We start from the raw sequence: 22,086 nt of genomic DNA on the forward strand, positions 1-22,086 counted from the left end.
ATTTATTGAAATTTGCTCTCAAGTCCTTGTGCTACGCTGGGCAGGTAACATACCCAGAGGTTAGTCAGGGTCAGCCTGTCACACACTAAAAATGTACCTTATGAGTTTCCCTCTAACACGACATTATTACCTTAGATATTGAAGAAAAAAAATGATTACATGTTCCAACCCTTAAAAAACAACTGCTCATCAGGCTTTAGTGTGTTTTAACCAATAAAATGGTCAGAAAAATCACAGATAACAGCAGTTGTTTTTTATTACAGGAAAGCACGTGGGGAAATCTGAAGTCCAGAAAACCTCGCTGAGTCGTGAATTTCTTTTTTTCCTTTTTGATCCTTGGTAATGGTGCTACACAAAGGTGGAAACTATGGCTGCAAATGATAATTCTTACTCAGATTTGGTCTATCCAACAGAAAAAGGTGAAAAATGTTTAACTTGGGTCTTAATAAATACAATACAGTAATTAGGTAACTGTTATTACATTAATTACAGTAACGTAAAGCTACATTTACATTTTGAAAAGATCCCAGAACTGAGTCCTTGGATTCAGGGTGTCAAGACTTGGTTTGGTGGAAACACAGCTTGTGACCAAAAACAGCAACAACTTGTCATGTTTGAAAAGTCTTAAACCAGCAAATGTTTTGCCTTTTTTTTTTTTTTTTTTTCTTAAAAATGACTTCAATGATTCAATTGGAGTCTCTGTCTGTGACAGGTCTGACCTTGCTTTTAAACTTAAAAACTTTGCTTTAAACTACGGCTCATGCATCCGTAAGCATGCTGAGAGACAGAGCATTGAGAACCTCCTCTTGTGTTTTTATTGTTTATTCGATCACACTGAAATTCAAATGTTAAATAGAATAGTAGCATCGGAATAAAGACCTTTTAGTTTCCTGGCGTTCAGCTTTGAGTTTGTAAAATGTTCACAATCTCATGAAAGCTGTATAAAACGTTTTTTCTATTTCTTCTTTTACTTCATAGTTCATATGGTCGGCCTGTTGCTGCATCCTTTAAAAGAACTTAAAAACACATGACGCAACAAATATTTACTTCATGCCAAAAATACTGCATAGATCAACATATTGTGTTGAAAATAAAGTAAAAAGCAAAACAAATAATTAAATAGTAATATATATGTATATGTATACATATACACACGTGTATATATATATATATACACACACATATATATCTATATCTATATATATATATATACACATATATGCTATATATATGTGCTGGTGCACGGTAGCCATGTGCATGATTATAGCTGCATACAAAAAATTAAATCAACCTGTGTGCATAAACATAAATACTAATATTTAATAAGATGCTCTTTAGTGTAGCTCACACTACATTAGCCAAGCGGCAAACAAACAGAAACCATGGATTTCCATTGGAAACTTTTTTTTTTAACCAGTGAAATTCAACCAAACCAACAACAAATCCTTGTCTTTCCTTCAACTGTATGAAAACAAACCAAGAATCAAACATCGGAGGCAAAGGTGAGGAAATACTGCTGAAAATGATTCAAGTAAAGTTCATACTTGACTTTGGGAGTTATAATACCAACTCAAAAGTTGACTTTACTGGCTTTTTCTGGTGCTTAAAAAAAAAAGATGGGGTACAGTTTTAAAAGGTCCAGGAAAAGATCAGAAGAGGACACTTAAATTTAGATTATTTTGTCATTCTTTGCACAAATTCTCAAAATTGTTTAACAGAAACATACTCGAGAGTATCGTAGTGGATGGGATGGTATTTATGAAAATAACCCTTGACTTGATTGGGTGGTAAACACCCAAAAAAAAAACAAAAAAAAAAAAAGGAATAACATGGATATCGTCTTCACTGTTTCATTGATGTTTTGCTTTGTATTTCCAAATGGCTACATCCCATCATACTTCTGGGTTAAACGTAAACAGTTTGAAAAATGTAGCCTTTTAAATCTTGGACGGACGATATATAAAATCGATGAACTGCTATAAAACTCTTACTGCTTGCTTTTGATTGCATTGTCTGTTCGTTATGTGCTCTTGCCCCTTCAGGAGGCACCGGCCAGTTTAAACGTTACTGCTTTTACTCTTGCCCTTGGCTCCGCCTCCCGGGCTTCCTTTGCTCTCTGACTTCCTGCCGAGTGAATTCTGACAGGTCGGCGGTTTAACAGTGGAGCCTGAGGGACCGCCACTGTTGTTGTTGTTGTTGTTGTTGTTGTTGTGACTTGCGTTTCCGCTCAGCGTCTCCATGATGGAACGGAATGTCCCGAACGGGCGCTTGCTTTCTGAGCTGCCCGCCGTCGTCCTCTCCCTCCCTTTGGCCGGCTCCGCCTCCTGATTGGAGCTCGTGTGCACCTGCTCGTCAAAGGTGACCCTCAGCTTGAGGTTCTGGGACGTCTTCCGGCGGGACGAGGGCGACTTCAGGGCGCTTTTGGGGCTAGTGGCGACTTTTTGACCGTTGGCGCCGTTCTGGAAGTCGCCGCAAGCGTCCAGCGCTTTGCCGTCCCCGCAGTCCTCCAGGTCGCTGGCGGTGGGGGAGGAGTTGAAACTGACGCTGTCCACCGACTTCGACCCGCTGAGAGAAAATGCCTGCTTCCTCTCAGCTGAGGAGGTGGAGGAGGAGGGAAGGTGCTTCTTCATAATCAGATTGAGGTGGTTGGACACCGGCTCCTCCTCTGTGATGAGAAGGTGCGACGGCCTCTCAGGTCGCGGCGCGTTCGAGGGCGCGGCTCCGTGGCTCTTACCTTCTTCCGGCGGGTAACCGTCCGAGTCGGATTCGCTCAGCGAGCGCTGCATGAGCTGTTTGAGTTTCGCTAGTTTGAGCTCTCGTCGCTCCACCAGCCCCGTCCTGCGGCCACCGGTGGCTCCGGGGCCCTCTTTGCTCTGCCCGCCCGCCGGAGGCAGTCTCTCCCGGGGACAGAGCACGGGGTCCGGCCCCACCCCTCCCTGACGGACCAGCCAGTGACCGTCACCAGGAGTCCCCTCCGCCGTCAGCATCATCTCGGGCCAGGCCTCCGCTGATGGCTGATGGAAGCTGGAGCCCGGAGACGGAGACACATTAATATACATTTTTGTGTGTGTGTATTGCATTGATTTACTACTACTTTTACCACAGCCCCTAATGATACTAAAATAATACTACGTTTCGCAAGCATTCTAACTGACCAGTACTCGTGCTACTATTACTATTATTTTGTATTAGAGCCTAATCGACTAACTAAAAATGACTTCTACAGTTTGCTTCTACGAGTCTAAATTTAATAACTTTTTCAGCTTGTTAGAAGAACAAAACAAGACATTCAAAACATATCACCTTGCATTCTGGGAAAACTGTGACAGCTACTTTTCTTTATTTTTGGGCCAATTCTATGACCAGATTGCATAATTGACCAAATCAGGAAAATTAATCAATAATGAAAGCCATCCTCGGTCACTCTGGCAACTCTTTCTTTTTTGCCCTACCTGCTGCTACAACTTCTACCACTTTGACTACTAGTATTGCCACAGTACCTAGTACTAACTACTTCATCGCAACTCACTGACCTACAATTTATACTATTCCAGAAAACCTAATTATTGTTTTAAAAATTGGATTATGAAATAAAGGACACTCCCCCTCATGTTTTTAAGCCAACTGAAAATGTTATTAACATGATATATTATACAGGACACCCCACTGCAGTACTGTATATTGTCTAACACACACTCAGGAGGAAGAGGAGGGGTATCAATATCAATATAGCTTACTGGTACCGATACTTATTGATACGCTCTCTACTCACCTATAAAAAAAAATAATAATAATTTTATCATTACTTTTTTTGAGGCTGAAATAATTGAAATTGCTTCCTGTCTATACAGTAAGTGAGAAACAGGGATGGATATTTTGATTTTAATGATACTGCCGACTGATTCAATACTCTAATGACACTCTTAATTGGTACTAATTAACATTCTGCAACAGCATCATTTTAAACGACTTTTTCTGAGTGTTTTTTTTACTGAGCAGTAGTTTACCTGCAGCCCAAACATCACTGAATGATGGATCCGGTTATTACTTTTAATTGTTAACCCATGTTTTGTATTTGGTCAACTCAGCGCGTGTGTGGGGTGCAGGTTTCTTTCATACTGGAGCAGCGACACATGGAACTTCGAGCTTGTCTGAAACTTTACATCTCTCCGGACTTTTCCGGATGTCTCAACAGATCGATTATGTTTTCAGCTGTTTTAAAAAACGATTGTCAGCGTCGACCGCAATAACTGCACTTTTTGTACGTTTTATTCTTTACGCCGCTGTCAGTCCGAGCAGGCGGTGGGTTCCAACACAGATCTAGCGTCGTCCTCTCGGACAGATTCAAAAAATTAATTTAAAAAATGACAAAATGGGTTGCCAAATATACCTCCATAAGTAAAAGTACATGTATGGGAAACAGTGGTAATGATATGAGGCCCACCTTCACCTGTAGACTCTGAGTTTAAGTACACCAGTACATGGATATCTTTGCTCCAAATGTTGTACTTGTGTACTAACACTCACTATTTTGAGTGCATAAGTGCGTTTAACACTGTCAAGTACAGAAACATGCAGTGCACTACAAGTACCAGGATGATGCAGTCAAAACGGTCCAAAAAAAAAAGAAAAAAAAAAAGAGTGTGAAACTCTAAACGGTCGCCGTCTTGGCTCCGTAGAGGAAGGGGGGCGGGGCCACCGGCGTGAAGAATTTTCAAATTAAAGGCGTCTGAGGAAGCTGCAGCTGTTCCTGAACGCCACACAAAAGTTGTTTTTTTTTCCCACTACTGCTGCTGGAAAAAAAAGAATCAGTGGGTTTATTGACTGCGTTAAACAGAGGGACACAAAAACACGTTGATTTCTGGGTAAAATAATTAAAGCTGCAGATATTTTGGCGCGGTGATGTGTTCACATGCTGGAGGTCATTTCCAGTAGCACTTATCTTATTTTGTGGTATTGCAGTATTGGCCGTGGATAAGAATAAACTTGTGGTGGTGTAAAAACACATTCCAACATAACAAAAAAAAGAAAAAAGAAATACAACAAAAAAAAAAACTGGTGTTTTTCTTCTATCGAACTGATAGTGTTTCGTTTTTATACTTTCATATCTCTTTACACCAGCCTTTAGCTGGTTACTCTTGAAAGCTCTCTTGCACTTTGAACTACCGCGCTTTTAAAATGCATATTGCCTATTTCATATTTTAACTCTATTTGTGTTTAATTTTATGCATTTTATCCGTTTCTTATGCATCTCTTTTCTTTTCTATAGTTTTAAATGTTCCTTTATATTTGTTTTTTTTGTGAAACACTGCCTGCAATTCTCTTGCTGCATTTGAGCTGCATTTCTTGTTATGATAGGTGCTATACAAATAAAGTTTATTATTATTATTATTATACTTTGGTGTATTCTGAAGACTTTATCAGTTGTGGGTGTGAAGTTAGCACGATAGAGAATGAGATGTTATGTATGTGTGTGTGTGTGTGTGTGTGTGTGTGTGTGTGTGTGTGTGTGTGTGTGTGTGTGTGTGTGTGTGTGTGTGTGTGTGTGTGTGTGTGTGTGTGTGTGTGTGTGCTACCTGGGTGACCTGGATGGCGTCCCCTCAGCCTTGTTGGGATCAATCAGTCTCTGTAGCTGTTTCTGTAAAACCATCCTCTCTGCTGCTTGTCTACATGACACGCAAACACACACACACACACACACACACACACACACACACACACACACACACACACACACACACACACACACACACACACACACAAGTATAAATAATAACAATTTAAAAAACATAGGGAATATATGGTTCTATTTAAGTGAATGGATTTATTGACATTGACATTTTACACAGATTGCTTCCGATAAAACGTTCTTCTAATATGATATGTTACCCGAGTTACATACGTTTTTGTGCGGTTTTGTATGAAAAAAGTTTTCAACGGAGACCCTTTTGAAATTGCTTCGTAAAAGCCTGGCGGCAGGGTGCCAGATAAAGAGTCCCTCAAACATAATTATGGTAACTTACTCGTTGAGCTGTTTGGTGAGTTTAACCACCTGCGAGGCCAGCGACATGCAGGTTTCCACGACGACCAGGTAGCGGGCGCAGGTGGTGTGCCCCTGCCGCTCCGCGCTCTGGGACGGCCGCTCCCCCTGCTGGTTCTGAACCGTCACGTTGGAGCCGTATTCCACCAGAGTCTGGACACACGCACACACACACGCGCACACACACACACGCACGCGCGCACACACACACACACACACACACACACACACACACACACACACACACACACACACACACACACACACACACACACACACACACACACACACACACACACACACACACACACACACACACACACACACACAAACCATCTCAGCTCTTTAAGATTTCAGACATGGTGATGGCTCTGGTTTTTTTTCATACTAGATTCAAAACAGAAACATCATCATTATTATCATTAGTTGTATAATTTGCAGTACTGCTTAACTAACCGCCCCCTCCCAGTATTAATCAGAGCAGCTATTTGATTTCACTGGAACCCCCTTCAGTGGAATTACCGCCACCTTCTGACAGGAGTAACACATTACAACCAAGTAAAAAAATACAGGGGAAATAAAAAGAACGAAATTCGCATGTACTAATCTGATTTTGGAGATTAAAACAACTGTTCGAATATTGGAAAATTCTAGCTATTATGTTCCATTTGAGAAAATGATCTTAGTAGCGTTTGTAGTAGCTGCTAAGCTGTTAAGAAGGCCGGCTCCATCATTGGCTGCAAACTGGACAGTCTGGAAAAGGTGGTGGAGAGGAGGACACTGAACAAACTATTATCCATATTGGATAATCCTGACCACCCTCTCCACCACCTACTGCAGGGACAGAGGAGCATTTTCTCCAATAGACTCCTCCAGCTCTGCTGTCACAAGGACCGATACTGGAAATCGTTCCTGCCCACCGCTATCAGACTATACAATAACTCACCCCTTGCCAAATCCATCACACAACAACGACACTCTTGCACAGCTGTTTTGTTTGTTGTTTTGTTTAGTTTATTTAATATTATTAAATTTAATTTTATTGTATAGAATGTGCATTTTTTTAAAATTATATTTAATATTTTTGCCCTGTATATGCTGCTGGAACGTAAAAATTTGCCTCCGAGGGATTAATAAAGTTTATATCTATCTACTTGAAAAACGTTCTACCTGTATGCAGGTGAGGTGTCCGTACTGGGCGGCGACGTGGACGGCGGTGTTTCCGTTCTGTTCGACTTCGTCCAGAGAGATCGCTTGTTCCTGCATGAACTGAAGCAACCACAGCAAGACCTTTTCCTGGAGGAGCAGAGATGAAGGTCATCACGATATACTCGAATGGTCCTTCCACTCACGTATGCGCCGACAGTTTTGTTATGCTGTCTGAGGTGTTTAGGGGACATCTGTGAATTATAGTGTCTACTGATATGCTGTATGTGAGGCATTTAGGGGACATCTGTAAATGATAGTGTCTACTGATATGCTGTATGTGAGGCGTTTAGGGGACATCTGTGAATTATAGTGTCTACTGATATGCTGTATGTGAGGCGTTTAGGGGACATCTGTGAATTATAGTGTCTACTGATATGCTGTATGTGAGGCATTTAGGGGACATCTGTAAATGATAGTGTCTACTGATATGCTGTATGTGATCTACTGATGTGCTGTATGTGAGGCGTTTAGGGGACATCTGTAAATTGTAGTGTCTACTGATGTGCTGTATGTGAGGCGTTTAGGGGACATCTGTAAATTGTAGTGTCTACTGATGTGCTGTATGTGAGGCGTTTAGGGGACATCTGTAAATTGTAGTGTCTACTGATGTGCTGTATGTGAGGAGTTTAGGGGACATCTGTAAATTGTAGTGTCTACTGATGTGCTGTATGTGAGGAGTTTAGGGGACATCTGTAAATTGTAGTGTCTACTGATGTGCTGTATGTACATTTAGGGGACATTTGTAAATTGCCTCACCTGTCCATAGCGGCCAGCATAGTGTATCAGACTGGGATGCTCTCTGGTGCAGCTCAGCTCTGCTATGGCCTCGGTCTCACTCACCATCCACCTCACACACTCTAAGTGGCCATTCTGCAACAAACACACACTCGTGTTCGCATCACGTTGACGAATATTCACTTCCTGGAGGCTTTCCACTAATCTGACTCCTTAACAAAGCCTTAAAGAATTTGCTTTATGTGGACATGCTTTTGTCCCACGAAATTGTAGATGAGTCCCCATAGCATGAAGTGATACACACACTAAATACAGGCATTTCAAGCATAACTCTAAATTCGCTGTGAACCATTCAATTATTAATTGTCTAGCTCAACTGTCACAGTCATTAAAACCGCTACTTAAAAATCTTCTTTAAAAAGAGAGATCGTTTATGTGCTTCTAATAGCTCGTGATACAAAGTTGTGGTCAAAGAATTTGTTCCAGATTTAACTGAATAAAATCAGGTTGAGTCAAGATTCGCAACCCAAAGAAAGAGTTGCATGTGACAAATTGGCATTTTCCCATGACTGTGTGATTACTACAAAATGCATAACACACTTTTGAACTTGAAAACATCCAATCAATGCTTTTTTATTTCATTTTTTAGAATATATAAAATGAGATTCCTAACGTATTCAGCCACCTAAAGTCATTCAACTACTTCAAGCTAAAGGACGAAATACGATAAAGTTTATGAATATTCTCCATCAAAACATAAATTCTCAACAAAGGAGTCACGTTTTTCTTTCTTTTAAAAAAATATTGTGTTAACAAATGTGTCGGGCAGAAAACATCTGCAATCCAGTGGGCCTGAGGTGGGTATCACTTTAACATTTCCTCAAAGCATCTTCACATTCTTTCACAAAAAAGTAAGCTACAAATGTTTTTGCTGTTGTTTTAAAAAGGTAAAGATAACAGTCCATAATTTGAGTAATACAATTTCCAATTGATAGCTAAATACCTCAATCATAATCTCTCATCAGAAATTTACATTACGAGTTATCTACAGATGGTGTGCTAGTATTCTTATTATCTTAGTGTGAACATGATATTTTGGAGATCACACACACACATACACACTCTTACCTTGACTCCCAGACCTGCAGGGGTGAGCTGCTGGTTGTTGCGCTCGTTCAGGCCATCCTCCCCCATCAGAGAGGTGAGATGCTGCAGACAGTCGGCGTGACCCTGAGAGGCTGAGATGTGGAGCAAGTTGTTCCCGTCCTCGTCTTTGATCAGCTCCAGGTTGTCGGCCGCGAGGTGAGGCTGCAGGAGGAGTAGGAGGCACAAGAAGGAACAGGACAATAAGTAAGGAGGAAGGTGATCAAAAGAAGGAGCAGGAGGAGAGCGAGGTGACAGAGGAGGAAGAGGTGGGAAAGGTAAAAGAAGGAGGATAAAGAGAAAGAAAGAGGAGCAGAGGGGAAGGGAGAGTAACAAATGAGGAGGATGATAATGTGGAGAAAAACAGGAGGAGGTGGAGGAGCAAGAAAAAGGGAGAAGAGGTAAAGGTACAGAAGAAGGAAGAAAAAGAAAAGGAGAGCTAAATTTTTTTTTTTTTTTAAAAAGGAGGAAGAAGAACAGCTTTTTGGAGGAGGAAGAGGAACAGGGAGAGAAAGAAAATGGTGGTAGAAAAAAATTATCACAGTAGAAATGGAGAGGAAAGAGGGCATTGAAGAGTACAAGAAGTAGATGCAGAAGGAAATGGAGGCAGGTAAAAGAGGAAAGAAGGAATAGATAAAGAAAAAACACAAAGTTATTCAAATAAAATAAAATGATGACTCACCAGCAGCGATATCTGCCCCTCTCTGACGATGTTGATGATGTTCTGGTTCTTCTTGGTTTCCTCATCCACCTCCCCTCCCGCTCCTCCGCCTCCTCCAAACCCCCTCGGCCCACCGCCACCACTGCTGCCTCCCCCTCCTCCTCCCGGTCCAGGAGGAGCCCAGGTCTTGGAGCTGTCCTGCCTGCTCACGCCGCACCCCGGCAGGGGGTACATGAGATCGGAGTTCCCCCCTGGACGCTCCACGCCAGGCCTCAGGCTCTGGGCGTCTGGGTAGACGCGCACAGACAGCATCTTGTCTGCGAAAAAAAAATCCAGTCACGTCTTATCATCATTATCATCATCATCAAAATGTTGACGGTATTTTCTTCTTTAAGGTCGTACCAGCGTCGGAGAAAGAGGAGAGGGAGGAGGAGCAGCTGAGGAGGCCGGAGGAGAGCAGCTCCGGCTGGTAGCCACCCCCCCCCGGGGAGCGGTGGTGGTCCGGATCCATTGACTTGGATTTCCTCAGGTCCGACCACTTCCCCGGAGACAGGACGCAGTACTTGGAGGAACCACAAACCGGTGATTTTTTTTTAATTTTTTACATGAAGTCATAACATCACAGCTGATTAAATTAATTCATTGACAAAGCTACTTTTTTTTTTTTTTTGCTATCAAAGAAATTAATTGTAGCAACAGAAGCCTTAAAAGAATATCGTGAACATATTAAGAAAATTTGGAAATCTTAACACTGCAAAAACAGTTATATATTGAAGTAAGAATTTGACATTTTAAGTCAAGAAATTTGCTTTTATTTTTTCAAATTTGATTGCAATAGAAAGGCAATTAATCAATCGACTTCTTTACATGAAGTCATAACATTACAGCTGATTTAAATAAGGGGGACTTCACTCTAAAAAGTAATTCAGGGGCCTAGTAAATATCACAAAAATAGAAAGTTAAATCACCAAAAAAAAAATCTGAATATCACCCAAGTGATTGTTTGCGTTGGACTTACCAAAATAAATGCTTAGAAACAATAGAAGTAAATTTCATTCAAAAGTAATTTTAAAATTTTTAAGCTCATTTCGTGAAAAGGAACTATATCTACACCCTATCCCACTATCAGTTTGCCGGTTAGTATGATTATGTTGATGATACCAAGCACAAATACAAACCGTTGAAGATCAAACAATTATAGTTGCTTTGGCAATTTTTTTTGTTTTTACAAAAACGATTCATCTCAACGAAGTTTATTTGTAATTTTGTGTGAAATATTTTTTCAAGATGTATTAAAATTTTGCATTTATCAGCAATGTTACATAGCTATGCACAATTTTTTTGCTCTCGAACAGATGACTTCCCAAATATAACGTTGTCAACTTCTTCCTTTGGGTACTTTTGCAAATAAAAGAATATTTGCACTCTTTAAATTGTGTTTTTTGATTTAAAATGGTATTTTTCTAAAAAAAATAAAGCCACCGGGACTTCCAATTTCATGGATTATAACACCAAAGTATGTCAAGTATAATTTCTGTTTGTTTTGTATCTGTTTATATTTTTTTTACAAATTTCCAACTTGACCCACTACTACTACTACTACTACTACTACTACTGTTACTACTTTCTGATCCCTGGTTAAACCAACAACATAGAGGCTGTATCAACTGTGAACGAATACAAAAATTACAAAGTGGGTTCCTGGTTGACTTACCTGTGTCTGTGAGCTGCTGCTGCTACTGCCCAGGCTCAGAGGCTCATTATGAGGTAAATCAGAACTTTTCAGCCCTCCTCCTCCTCCGCGGCTCCTCTCCAGGGTGCCTCCGCCCAGGTTGCTCCCCATCACCGTGTGCTTGTCGTGGGACACGCGAGGCAGCGTGGACATCTGCTGACTCGACTTGATATAAGGCACGTCCAGGATCTCGTCCATGTCCAGGTCGTAGTGCTCCAGCTCCCCGAACAGAGCCTGAGGGTTGTTCCCTCCGACCGGAGGGGCCTTTGCCTTCCCTCTCGGCCCGTCGGAAGAGGTCGAGGCGCTGGTCGGTTTATCGGGGCTGGGGTCATCCTTGGTGCTCTCGCACGGCTCCCCGAGGACCAGGCCATGGCTTTTCCCATCCGAGTCTGACTCTGGGGTCTCCGGCTGGTGCTTTAGAGGCGAGACCCTCTTTACTGGCCGGAATTTGCTGTGAACCTCGGCGAGCCCCGCGGATTTAATTCCCCCGCCGCTGTGGGAGGAAATGCCGCGACTCCAGTTGATGGCCGGAGCTGTGGGGGAGGACGAGGACGATTTACAGATCTGATCCAAACTGGTGCTAAACTTAACCGTCATTGGATTATTCTTAGTTACCTGGTCTCTCCTCTGCCTGTCCATCGCTCCTCCTGGACAGCTCTGGGATGCTCTTCAGTGATGTGACAGAATACTTGCAAGACGGGAAGACAAACAGAGCGGGAAATGTTAGTCGAACCAATTTTTAAAACCCAAGGGAGATCACTGACAGACAGAGATTTTTATCTATATATATATATATTATTATTTTTTATTTTTTTAAACACACACACACACACACACACACAGACAATTCAGTGAAGAAACAGTATTACACACCTGGGGCCTGATTTACTAAGATCTCAAATGAAGGGTACTAAATTGTGTCACTGACATCAGGTGAAAATAACTGTGTATAAATGAGGTGTTTTTTGCGCGTGTTAAAATGATTCCAGTCATGAAAAAAACAGAATGACTGCAAAAAGAAAAAGGAACTTTGATCGCTTTGAAATTAAGAAATATAAATATAAAAACAAAAATGCTATATAGGAAGAAAAAAGATCAATAAATGAAATTAAGAGAAAGATGGCACAATATTAGGCAAACATTTTTTTTTACTTAATAATAAAACATTGGCAGATAAAACAGGAGGTTTCTGTGACTCGGTTTCATTCATTTCATACGCTGGGATGACCCAGAAGACAAGAAAATGCTGAGTCTTGGTGTTGCGCGAGTCTGACATCTAAAAAAAATTCTGACACGGGTGGAAACACCTTCTCTACATACACAGGTTTCCCCCTACGTCTCCTTCTCACCACAATAAGAGCAGCCGTCTCTTACTAATGTGCATCTGATTAATACCTTCAGTCGTACTCAAAATACACACAATTCTGCTATATTTACTTTCAGGTTTAGTAAATATCATTACAGGAGCTAAATTTCTACTTCAACAAATAGTGTATTGTCCAATATTACACATGCATTCAGGCAAACGTGCAAAATGGACACCGTGTGTTTAAATGGCACATTTGAATCCTCACTGCACGTCATTACTAGATCAGCTTGGACGGGTTTTTTTGGCGGCTTGAAGTGAAATTTGCACGTGATTTTTACAGACGCAAACCTTGAGTGAATCAGACTGTTGGTGTTTTATACTAAATTATGTCAAGAATGGCAAATTCCAGGGACTGGAGATCTGACAAAAACAAGAGTCATGTTTAAACTTGTTGTTTTATCTTTTGCACTGTAAAAAAAAAAAAAAAAAAAAAAACAAAACAAAAACTATAGATAAAGTCATGGCTGAGGAGTGACGGGGAGAGTGAAACTTGTCATCATTAGACATATGAAGTTTCATATTAATATTACTTGGATCTATGGTTGTTCATTGTTGTTATGGTGGTGCCTCTCGGTCAGCTCCAGCTCATTGGCTAGTTTTCTGCTTAACTTTCCTTTGCTGTTTTCCGTTCAAGCAAACAGCACTCGTGCGATGCTTACAATTCGAAATTCATATTATGTCTGTAAAGCCCTCGCACTACAGAATTCTTTGGGTATATAATTGGTTTGGTGTAAGTCTTGCTGTGGTGTACCGGTATCACGCTATACCGTGGTATGAAAATTGATGGTTACCATAGCATTTACAAGTGCTTATTACTGGTTCCGAAAAAAAACGGATTTTCATCTGCATGTAGCGCATCTTTCTCTTTCCTCCTCCACTGCCCTGCCTGCCAGGGCGCCACAAGTACATGCAGCAGGAAAACTGGTAATATCACCATCTCCACCTCCAAGTCATTCAAAAAAAATCATAGCAAGATACTTTGGACATCTTAAAAATCGACATGGGGATCGTCAGCACTGAAAAGCAACTATGTTGTGAAGTAGAATTTGCAATAATAACTGTTCCAATTCATTCTGACCAGATGTTGCAATACGCTAAATCTTCTTCCTCTGACGTTGGACTGAGGGCAGACTGGACTCTACATTTATACAAGTAGTTCTGACCCAGCAATCGACTGTACATTTGGAACAAATCAACATAACATCACACCCTGCTGGAAAATATCACTCCGCTTTCTCAATGGCAATATATATTTGGAATAGAATTTCATATTATATGCAATATAATGTTGTTTTTATTTGTTATAGGTCTATTAAATGTGACCCATTTGGTGAAATTGGGTCTCTTTTGGTCCTTTTTTGGACCCCATACCGTAACACCACAGATAGTCGCGCACTTAAAATCCTTGCAGCGGACACAAGTCCATCGATATCTTCTTTCAGCGGATATCTTGCTTACCACGAGATCGAGCTAGCTGAGCAGTTTAATGTTTCTATGTGCTGTATTTATTCAGTTTGAGAAACCATCTCCAGAAACCCCCAAAAAACTGGACTAGATCTCGTCTCTGTTGCTAGGGTCGTTGCTAAGGGTCGGACTACAACTTCCTGGAGTGGTAAACATTGCATTACGCTGCATTCTCTTCTACTGGACGCGACTGATTGTTTTCCAGTTGTTAGTCTTAACCCCATGTGTTGCCATGGAAACAGAGATCACGCACCAACACAAAGTTTTCATAATTTGAGAGCGAATTGACCCACAATTATGAATAAGTTTTGTTTATATATTTTAGTTAGTTGGTTAACTTGTTGTATGATCGCAATATTGCACTCGAGCTTTTAACTTTAGTGCACCTGAACTCCTGGAACTAAACACAGAATCTCCTTAAAAATCAATTCTCTTCACTCCGTTCACACATTTCCAAAGCTTGATTTTTAAATCTCCAAACCTGCACTTGTAATTGTTTTACATAAACTGTACTTTACTCCCGTTGTTATCTACTCAAACTACATAACGTATATTTTAATGCTTCTTATATAACCTTCTTATTTGATGTTTTTGTTGATTTGAATTTATCTTTCAGGTTAAATCTTCCTTCATCTGACAGTTAAATGGTTTAACTAGAAGCTCAACTGTGGTTACGATCTCATCTCTGTCAGCTTGTCTTCTTGCTGTGATCACTGCTGTTTGTTTTTGTTGGTTCTTTGCTCTGTAAATGACTCGATGTCGTTGTAAATGAGCGGTCACCCGCAATGATTTCTCGAGTATAAATAAAGGTTGAATGAATGAATGCTTAACAGATAACCTGTTGAGGTGCAGCGTGGTATTATGAGACGGGTTGCTAATACGTAGATGTCTTTGACACAACGTCAACACTGCTGTTCCTTCACATTCTACAGCTGGTTTGAGTTCATTTTTTAAACTTAAAATCTTACATATTACACCTTTAACCTCTGAGTTAACAATAGGTGACCAGAAAGTGGCGAATAAACAGATTTTTGTTTTTCCAGATGTCTCCGGCCATCGAGCTGCATGTCTCTGCTCTGTGTTTGGTCAGCTCCACCAACAGTTCATGTTTTGGATCTCTATGATGTCCTTTCCTCTCTCTGCTCTCCTCACCCCAACCAGTCAAGGCAGATGCTCTACCCACCTCTGAGCCTGGTTCTGTTAACAGATGCTCCACCCACCTCTGAGTCTGGTTCTGTTAACAGATGCTCTGCCCACCTCTGAGCCTGGTTCTGTTAACAGATGCTCCACCCACCTCTGAGTCTGGTTCTGTTAACAGATGCTCCGCCCACCTCTGAGCCTGGTTCTGTTAACAGATGCTCCGCCCACCTCTGAGCCTGGTTCTGTTAACAGATGCTCCGCCCACCTCTGAGTCTGGTTCTGTCAGAGGTTTCTTCCTGTTAAAGGGAGTTTTTCTTCCCTCTGTTGGAGGTTTTTCTCCCTTAAAGAGGATTTTTTTCCCTCTTAGCTTATGTAGGAATTGTTGAATTGTTGGGTTTCTCTGTATAATTAAACATTGTTGTTCTCTACCATCCACCAGGTCCTTTGGGAGATTTCTTGGAAGAATTAGACGTCCTCCTATCAAACTTCCCAGAAAATGGCCCTCCACTTATCCTTCTGGGTGACTTTAACATCCAGACTGAGAAGTCATCTGACCTATTACTTTTACTGTCTTCCTTTGCTCTCTCACTCAGTCCTTCCCCTCCTACTCACAAAGCCGGTAACCACCTTGACTACATTTTCATCAGAAATTGCTCTACATCTAACCTCACTGTAACTCCACTTTATGTCTCCAACCACTTCTTTATCTCTTACTCTCTCCCACTCTCTCAAACTGACAACCCTCCCACATCAACAGATTCTGTACCTGTCCGCTGCAACATTCGCTCCCTCTCCCTCCTCTGTTTTATCTGCCCTCCCTTCAGCTGACTCTTTCTCCCTCATGCATCCTAACTCTGCCACAGACACTCTCCTTTCTACGCTGTCTTCCTCTCTTGATTCTCTCTGTCCTCTTAAGTCACGACAGGTCCGTAAGTCCTCCTGAGCTCCGTGGTCGTCTGACTCGGTGCTCTCAGAGAGCCACTAAGTGAGCAGCAGAAAGGAAATGGCAAAAATCTAAACACCCTGATGACCTCTCACTTATCAATCTCTTCTCTCCTCTTTCTCTGCCTCAATTTCTGCAGCCAAAAGCTCTTTCTTCCAAACCAGAATTCAATCCTCATTTTCTAACCCTAAAAAGCTATTCTCCATCTTTTCCAACCTCTTTGACCTCCCTCCACCCTTCTACCAAGCCACTTTGTCAACTATTTTACAAAAAAGATAGATGACATACACTTCTCATTTTCTAATCCATCTTCTCTAATTACATTTCCTCCAACTTCATCTTTATCCCCTTTGCTTCCCTCTTTCACCCCCCCTGTCTCCCAATCAAGTTCTTACCTTGGTAACCTTCGCCCGTCCAACCACCTGGCCCCTTAATCCCATCCCATCTCACATTCTCCAGTCTATTGCTCCTGACCTTCTTCCTTTTCTCACCCATCTCATCAACACCTCCCTGTCAACTGGCTGTTTCCCTAACTCTCTGAAGGAAGCAAGAGTGAACCTTCTACTGAAGAAACCCACCCTCAACCCATCTGAAGTAAACAACTACAGACCTGTCTCTCTTCTTCCCTTTCTTTCCAAAACTCTGGAGCGAGCTATCTTCAATCAACTGTCCTTTTACTGTTTTCCTACCTCGGTGTTACACTCGACAGTCAACTCTCCCTTACTGCCAACATTACTGCAACAGCACGTTCCTGTAGATACATGCTGCACAAGATCAGGAGAATACGTCCCCTTCTCACTCAGAAGGCGGCGCAAGTTGTGGTCCAGGCTCTGGTCATCTCACGCCTACACTATTGTAACTCCTTCCTGGCAGGTCTACCTGTTAGCGCCATTCGTCCTCTGCAGCTCATCCAGAATGCTGCAGCTCGACTTGTCTTTTTAACCTCCCTAAATTCACCCACACTACTCCGCTCCCTTCACTGGTTAACAGTAGCTGCCCGCATCCGTTTCTAAACATTGGTACTTGCGTACCGTGCTGTGAACAGATCGGGTCCAGTCTACATCCAGGACATGGTCCAACCCTACATCCCAGCCCGTTCACTCTGCTCTGCATCTGCCAATCGGCTTGTCGCTCCCTCACTGCGAGCTAAACACTCTACTAAATCACGACTGTTTGCTGTCCTGGATCCTAAATGGTGGAATGAGTTCCCCACCGACATCAGGACAGCAGAAACTCTGTACATCTTCCGCCACGAACTAAAAACACACCTCTTCCGACTTTACCTTGAATAGGAAGCACTTTAGTAGCACTTACTGATAGCACTTCGTAGTTTGGCTTTCTTGAAGAAAATTTTACTTTCTTGATTGTTGTTGTTCTGAATTTGTACCCTCATGGTTGAAATGCACTGACTGTAAGTTGCTTTGGATAAAAGCGTCAGCTAAATGAAATGTAATGTAATGTAATATAATGCTGTAAAGTTCTGCTGTAAGGATTTGAATGTGTTAAGTGCCATGAAATATCCTGTTGTGATTGGCGCTATATAAATAAAATTGAATTGAATTGAATAGTGTGAGTCAATGCTTATGGACAACACGCATCAATGAGCACATAATGCTTTCAACAAAAGTGCTACGAGAACTAAATTAAACTTTATGTACTGCTTTGGTTTAGTCACAAGCCAACAAAAACCATAATGAGACTTTATCATTATGTATTTTATCGGTTCTTGTGCATCTAATTTCTTTTCTATATTTTTAAATGTCCCTTTATAGCTGCATTTCTTGTATGAAAGGTGCTACACAAATAAAGTTTATTAATATTATTATTATTTGGAGTTGATTGCCGGCACTGTTTATGTACTGTTATTTAGCTGCATTAACATCACTGTTAACTTTTATCAGGTAGATGTAGCTGCTAGTGACGTTGCCGTATCATACTGACCACTGAGTCGTCAGAGAAGTCGATCTCATCCAGGTCGAGGTATTCAGGAGCTTCCATCTTCACACCACATCATCGGCCTCACAACCAGCTGCAGACAAAAAAAATACATAATTTACAATCTCCACGATACAAAAACTGTTGTTTCTTTTATTATCTACGTGTTGACATTTAAATTCAATTCCAGGAGACAATTTAAAACCCCTCTTTCAAAAAAAGTGGCAACACTAAAAAATATACGAAAAATGGGATGATTTATAAATTATGTAAACCTATATCAAAATAGAACAAAAGACTACAGATCAAATGTTGAGAAATTCGAGTAAAGCGTGAACATGACACGATCGTGCAGGGAAGGAACGACATTCCATGAGTTTGTTCGTTTTCTTGGTTTGAACGATGCTAATCGCTCGATTTTTTTTTTGTGCCCACATCTTCAAAAACAGCCGCTCACAAACCTTTTATGGGTGACGTCGCAGTAGGTTTAGATCAGTTTGAATAGCTGTCTGTGAGTAGCTACATTAGCTCATCATCATATCAACCAAACTGAGGCTATGCAATGGAGCAAACAAACAAGGTGGTGGCAACATTTGGCTCCACAGGCCACCATTTGCCCACCACTGTCTTACATGATACTAAACTCAATACATTTGGGTTTTGGGACTGTTTTTCCAGACAAAAAAAAACCGACGTTGAATGTTATTTTAGAACTTTGGAGATTATAATAACTGCACTATTTTCTGACATGTTTTTGACTAAACTAATAATTGATTTTTAGATGAATCTATATTGAAAATACATACAGCCTGACTGATATATTAGTCAATCAATTTTATAGACCAATATTGGCATACCAGATATAAATAAAAAAATTACAATAGTGCAATATCTACACCAATGGGGAGCCTCCATTTTCCTGTATTGTTAACACTTGTGGGAATACGAAAAAGGTTTTATATATAGATTCCATCTTTTGTTCATGTTTGCAAAATAGTTTATCAAAGAAATGCCATTTATGACATCATAACTGTTATACTGCAAAAATAAGACATTTTTGAGATTTCCATACTTTTGGCATGTTTGTGCAGCGAAAAATGAGTCCAACTGTGAGTAAAATTATGACATCAGCAAAAAAAAAAAAGAAATTTGTTGGGGGTATGAGGTTAACTTTATTACAATAGTGCTTTATTCAAGTTTATTATAAACAGTACGTTATTTAACTGTTTTTTGGAAATATGACTCGTAGAATACACAAGTCTCTAAGAAGTGTATGACTGAACTTTTTCTCCCATGGTCACGTGTTAAAAAAAGTAAGCAAAGGTCACAATAAATGTTATATTTAATGACTTGTGGAATCACCTATGCTTAAAAATAGCAATGAATATTGGATTGACATCCGAGTATTGTGATGGTGTCCAATCGGGACTTCGGCCTAACATCGTATTCTCGGGCAGAGGTGAATTTTCACATGGCGAATATGACATATTTTATGCTATGTAGTATGCATGTAATCATTTGGATCACACACGATCAGTCTGGATCTGGGTGAATTTCACATTTTGTATCGCACCAAATTACCTAATTCATATTTAAAATTAAGAAATATTGAAAAAAAAAAAATTGGTCCTTAAAGTCTTTGTTTTGCACGTTTGTGTTGTTAACTGATGCTAAAAACTATAGTGGAAAGCCATTATTTATCGATTGATTTGTTGATTAATTGAGTGTATATATATTTGCCTTAATAATATCAGGAAAACAATATATCAGTATCGTGTGTGGCATTGATTTCAATGTTATTTAATCAGAAGCAGCGTTGAAAACAATGAGTCAATGGAGCCATTAGTTAAACAGACAAAAATAATCAACAACCATTTTGAAGTTTAAGAGCAACTTGTTTTTTAACAACAACAAAAATTGAATAATTGTAGAAGACATGCATATTTCATCCCTATTGTAAGGGCTTCTGGTTAGTGCTTCATTTGTGATTGCTGCACTTTGAACCACATATATATATATTGTATTGTAGAATCCTCAGACTTTTATTTTGATGATTATCTATTTATAATTTTGTTTTATTGACAAAAACTGGGGAGGAAAATACATGTGGAATGAAAATGGACTAGAAGTAAAAAAAAAAAAAAACGACCACCGGCTGACAAAAGTCAAATAAAACAACACGTGAGAGCAACGTGCATGTAATTACACCTTTGCGTTTGCATAATTAAAATAAAAAAATGTGGGGACAAAAACAAACTTACAGTAGCTAACAAAGCTAAGAAATGTATGCTTCTAATGGGGAAAAATTTGGGGGAGGGGAGCATTTTTTTGTAAGGATGTAGTCAAAGATAAAAAATACAAAAAATACAAAACACCCACAGGCTGATGGAAGTCGAATAAAATTAACATTTAAGAGTGACATATATGTATTTATGTATTTAATGATTAACCATCAAGAGACGCTACATGGAGATGCTAACTGGCTAGCTGCAGCCAGGCAGTTGGGCAAATCGGGTCAAACAGAAATGCTCAAGTCAAAAATAAGGAGCTGTTTGTTGGACAACTCTGTGATACGGTACCTTTATCGAAGTCAGGTCGCCGAGAGTAGGGGGGTGGGGGGGATCAAGCTGGTTTGACGAGCTGGTTCCGTTAGCTGGAAATGATCCCTTGAATCCAGCTGTCTTCTTGTTTTTCCTTCCGTCGCCTTGCTCGTCTTGAAAAGCACAAAGACTTTGACACAAGGGGGAGCACAAAGAACCGGAAAAGAGGCGAGGGCTCACTCTGACCACATTTCCGAGAGCCTTTTTACTGTTCATTTTCAGTGGCTGAGTTGCCAAAACATCATTGTTTCTGTTTTATATATATATATATAAAGCTGTTTTGTATAGCAGGGCAGATTATTAAATATTAAAGGGTAGGGGTTACAAAGTGCAAAGCCACAAAAAAAAGCTATATTTAGACAGATGAAGTACAGTTGTTAAATTACAATATTTATTCATTATTCATGATTTAAATGATCGTTGTAAAAGTCAAAAAAAATAAGCGACCACATTATAATCTTGACTTTGTTAATGACAAGTTTGACCTCCATAAAAAATTATGAACTTATGATATTGTAAGTAACAAATTACATACTGAAAAAGCCTCTTTTAATGTGAACAGTAACAAATTGATACTCAACACAGTCAACCGGCAGGCTGGAGGCCCCTTGATGTTAAATATTATACGATAAAGTTAAACAAGAACATTTGTAGAAATATATAATTTTGACAAAACGTTTTTCTTTTTGTTGTTTTGGATTTCAGTGTGCGTATATGTATATGTTAATAATAATAATAATAATAATAATAATAATACATATTTTCCACAACTGTCTTAAAATCACCGCTATCTTTCTGAATCAAAATCATCTCCTGGCTTTTCTGCTCATTCTGCCCAGTTAGTTTTACATGACAGAAGATGATTGAATTGAATGGTTGTCCATATGAATTGTGACAAATATTTGACAACATGATTAGATCCAGTTCACACAGACTCCCCAAAGGGTCATTGATGCATTGGGATCTGTAGCTCTATATAACTAATGTTTTTTTTTATTTCTTTAGTTTCTTGCCAAACACATAGGAAAAAAACAAAACAATAGTTTGGGCTAGTACCTTATTTTCCCTATTTTGATTACATAGGTGACCGTATCCGTGTCACATAATAGACTCAC

At 40.2% G+C, this 22,086-nt stretch overlaps 1 protein-coding gene across 1 annotated transcript; it reads right to left on the reverse strand.

Moving 5' to 3' along the window:
* Positions 1–1,227: 1,227 nt before the first annotated feature.
* Positions 1,228–21,225, reverse strand: sncaip (synuclein, alpha interacting protein). The gene is made up of 12 exons (XM_069705921.1): positions 20,951–21,225; positions 18,378–18,465; positions 12,136–12,208; positions 11,503–12,053; positions 10,191–10,350; positions 9,810–10,105; positions 9,113–9,292; positions 8,006–8,119; positions 7,211–7,336; positions 6,024–6,193; positions 5,577–5,666; positions 1,228–3,024 (listed from the first exon to the last, which is right to left on the reverse strand). The coding sequence occupies exons 2-12, from the start codon at positions 18,432–18,434 to the stop codon at positions 2,058–2,060; spliced, it is 2,784 nt and encodes a 927-aa protein (XP_069562022.1). The 5' UTR covers positions 18,435–18,465; positions 20,951–21,225; the 3' UTR covers positions 1,228–2,057.
* Between the last annotated feature and the right edge of the window lie 861 nt (positions 21,226–22,086).

Source organism: Brachyistius frenatus, unplaced genomic scaffold (assembly GCF_029030835.1).
Source record: "Brachyistius frenatus isolate BFR_SWC_R1_liver_20210118 unplaced genomic scaffold, ASM2903083v1 Contig_60, whole genome shotgun sequence".
NCBI lineage: Eukaryota > Metazoa > Chordata > Actinopteri > Embiotocidae > Brachyistius > Brachyistius frenatus.

Bases quoted from the DNA above. Each gene is read 5' to 3' on its own strand.
- sncaip (XM_069705921.1), bottom strand. From the start codon at position 18,434: ATGGAAGCTCCTGAATACCTCGACCTGGATGAGATCGACTTCTCTGAC. The intron at 10,351-11,502 runs GTAAGTCAACCA...GGTTCCTCCAAG, and splicing joins GCAGCAGCTCACAGACACAG to TACTGCGTCCTGTCTCCGGG. The intron at 6,194-7,210 runs GTAGAACGTTTT...GCGTGTGTCCAG, and splicing joins GACACCTCACCTGCATACAG to ACTCTGGTGGAATACGGCTC.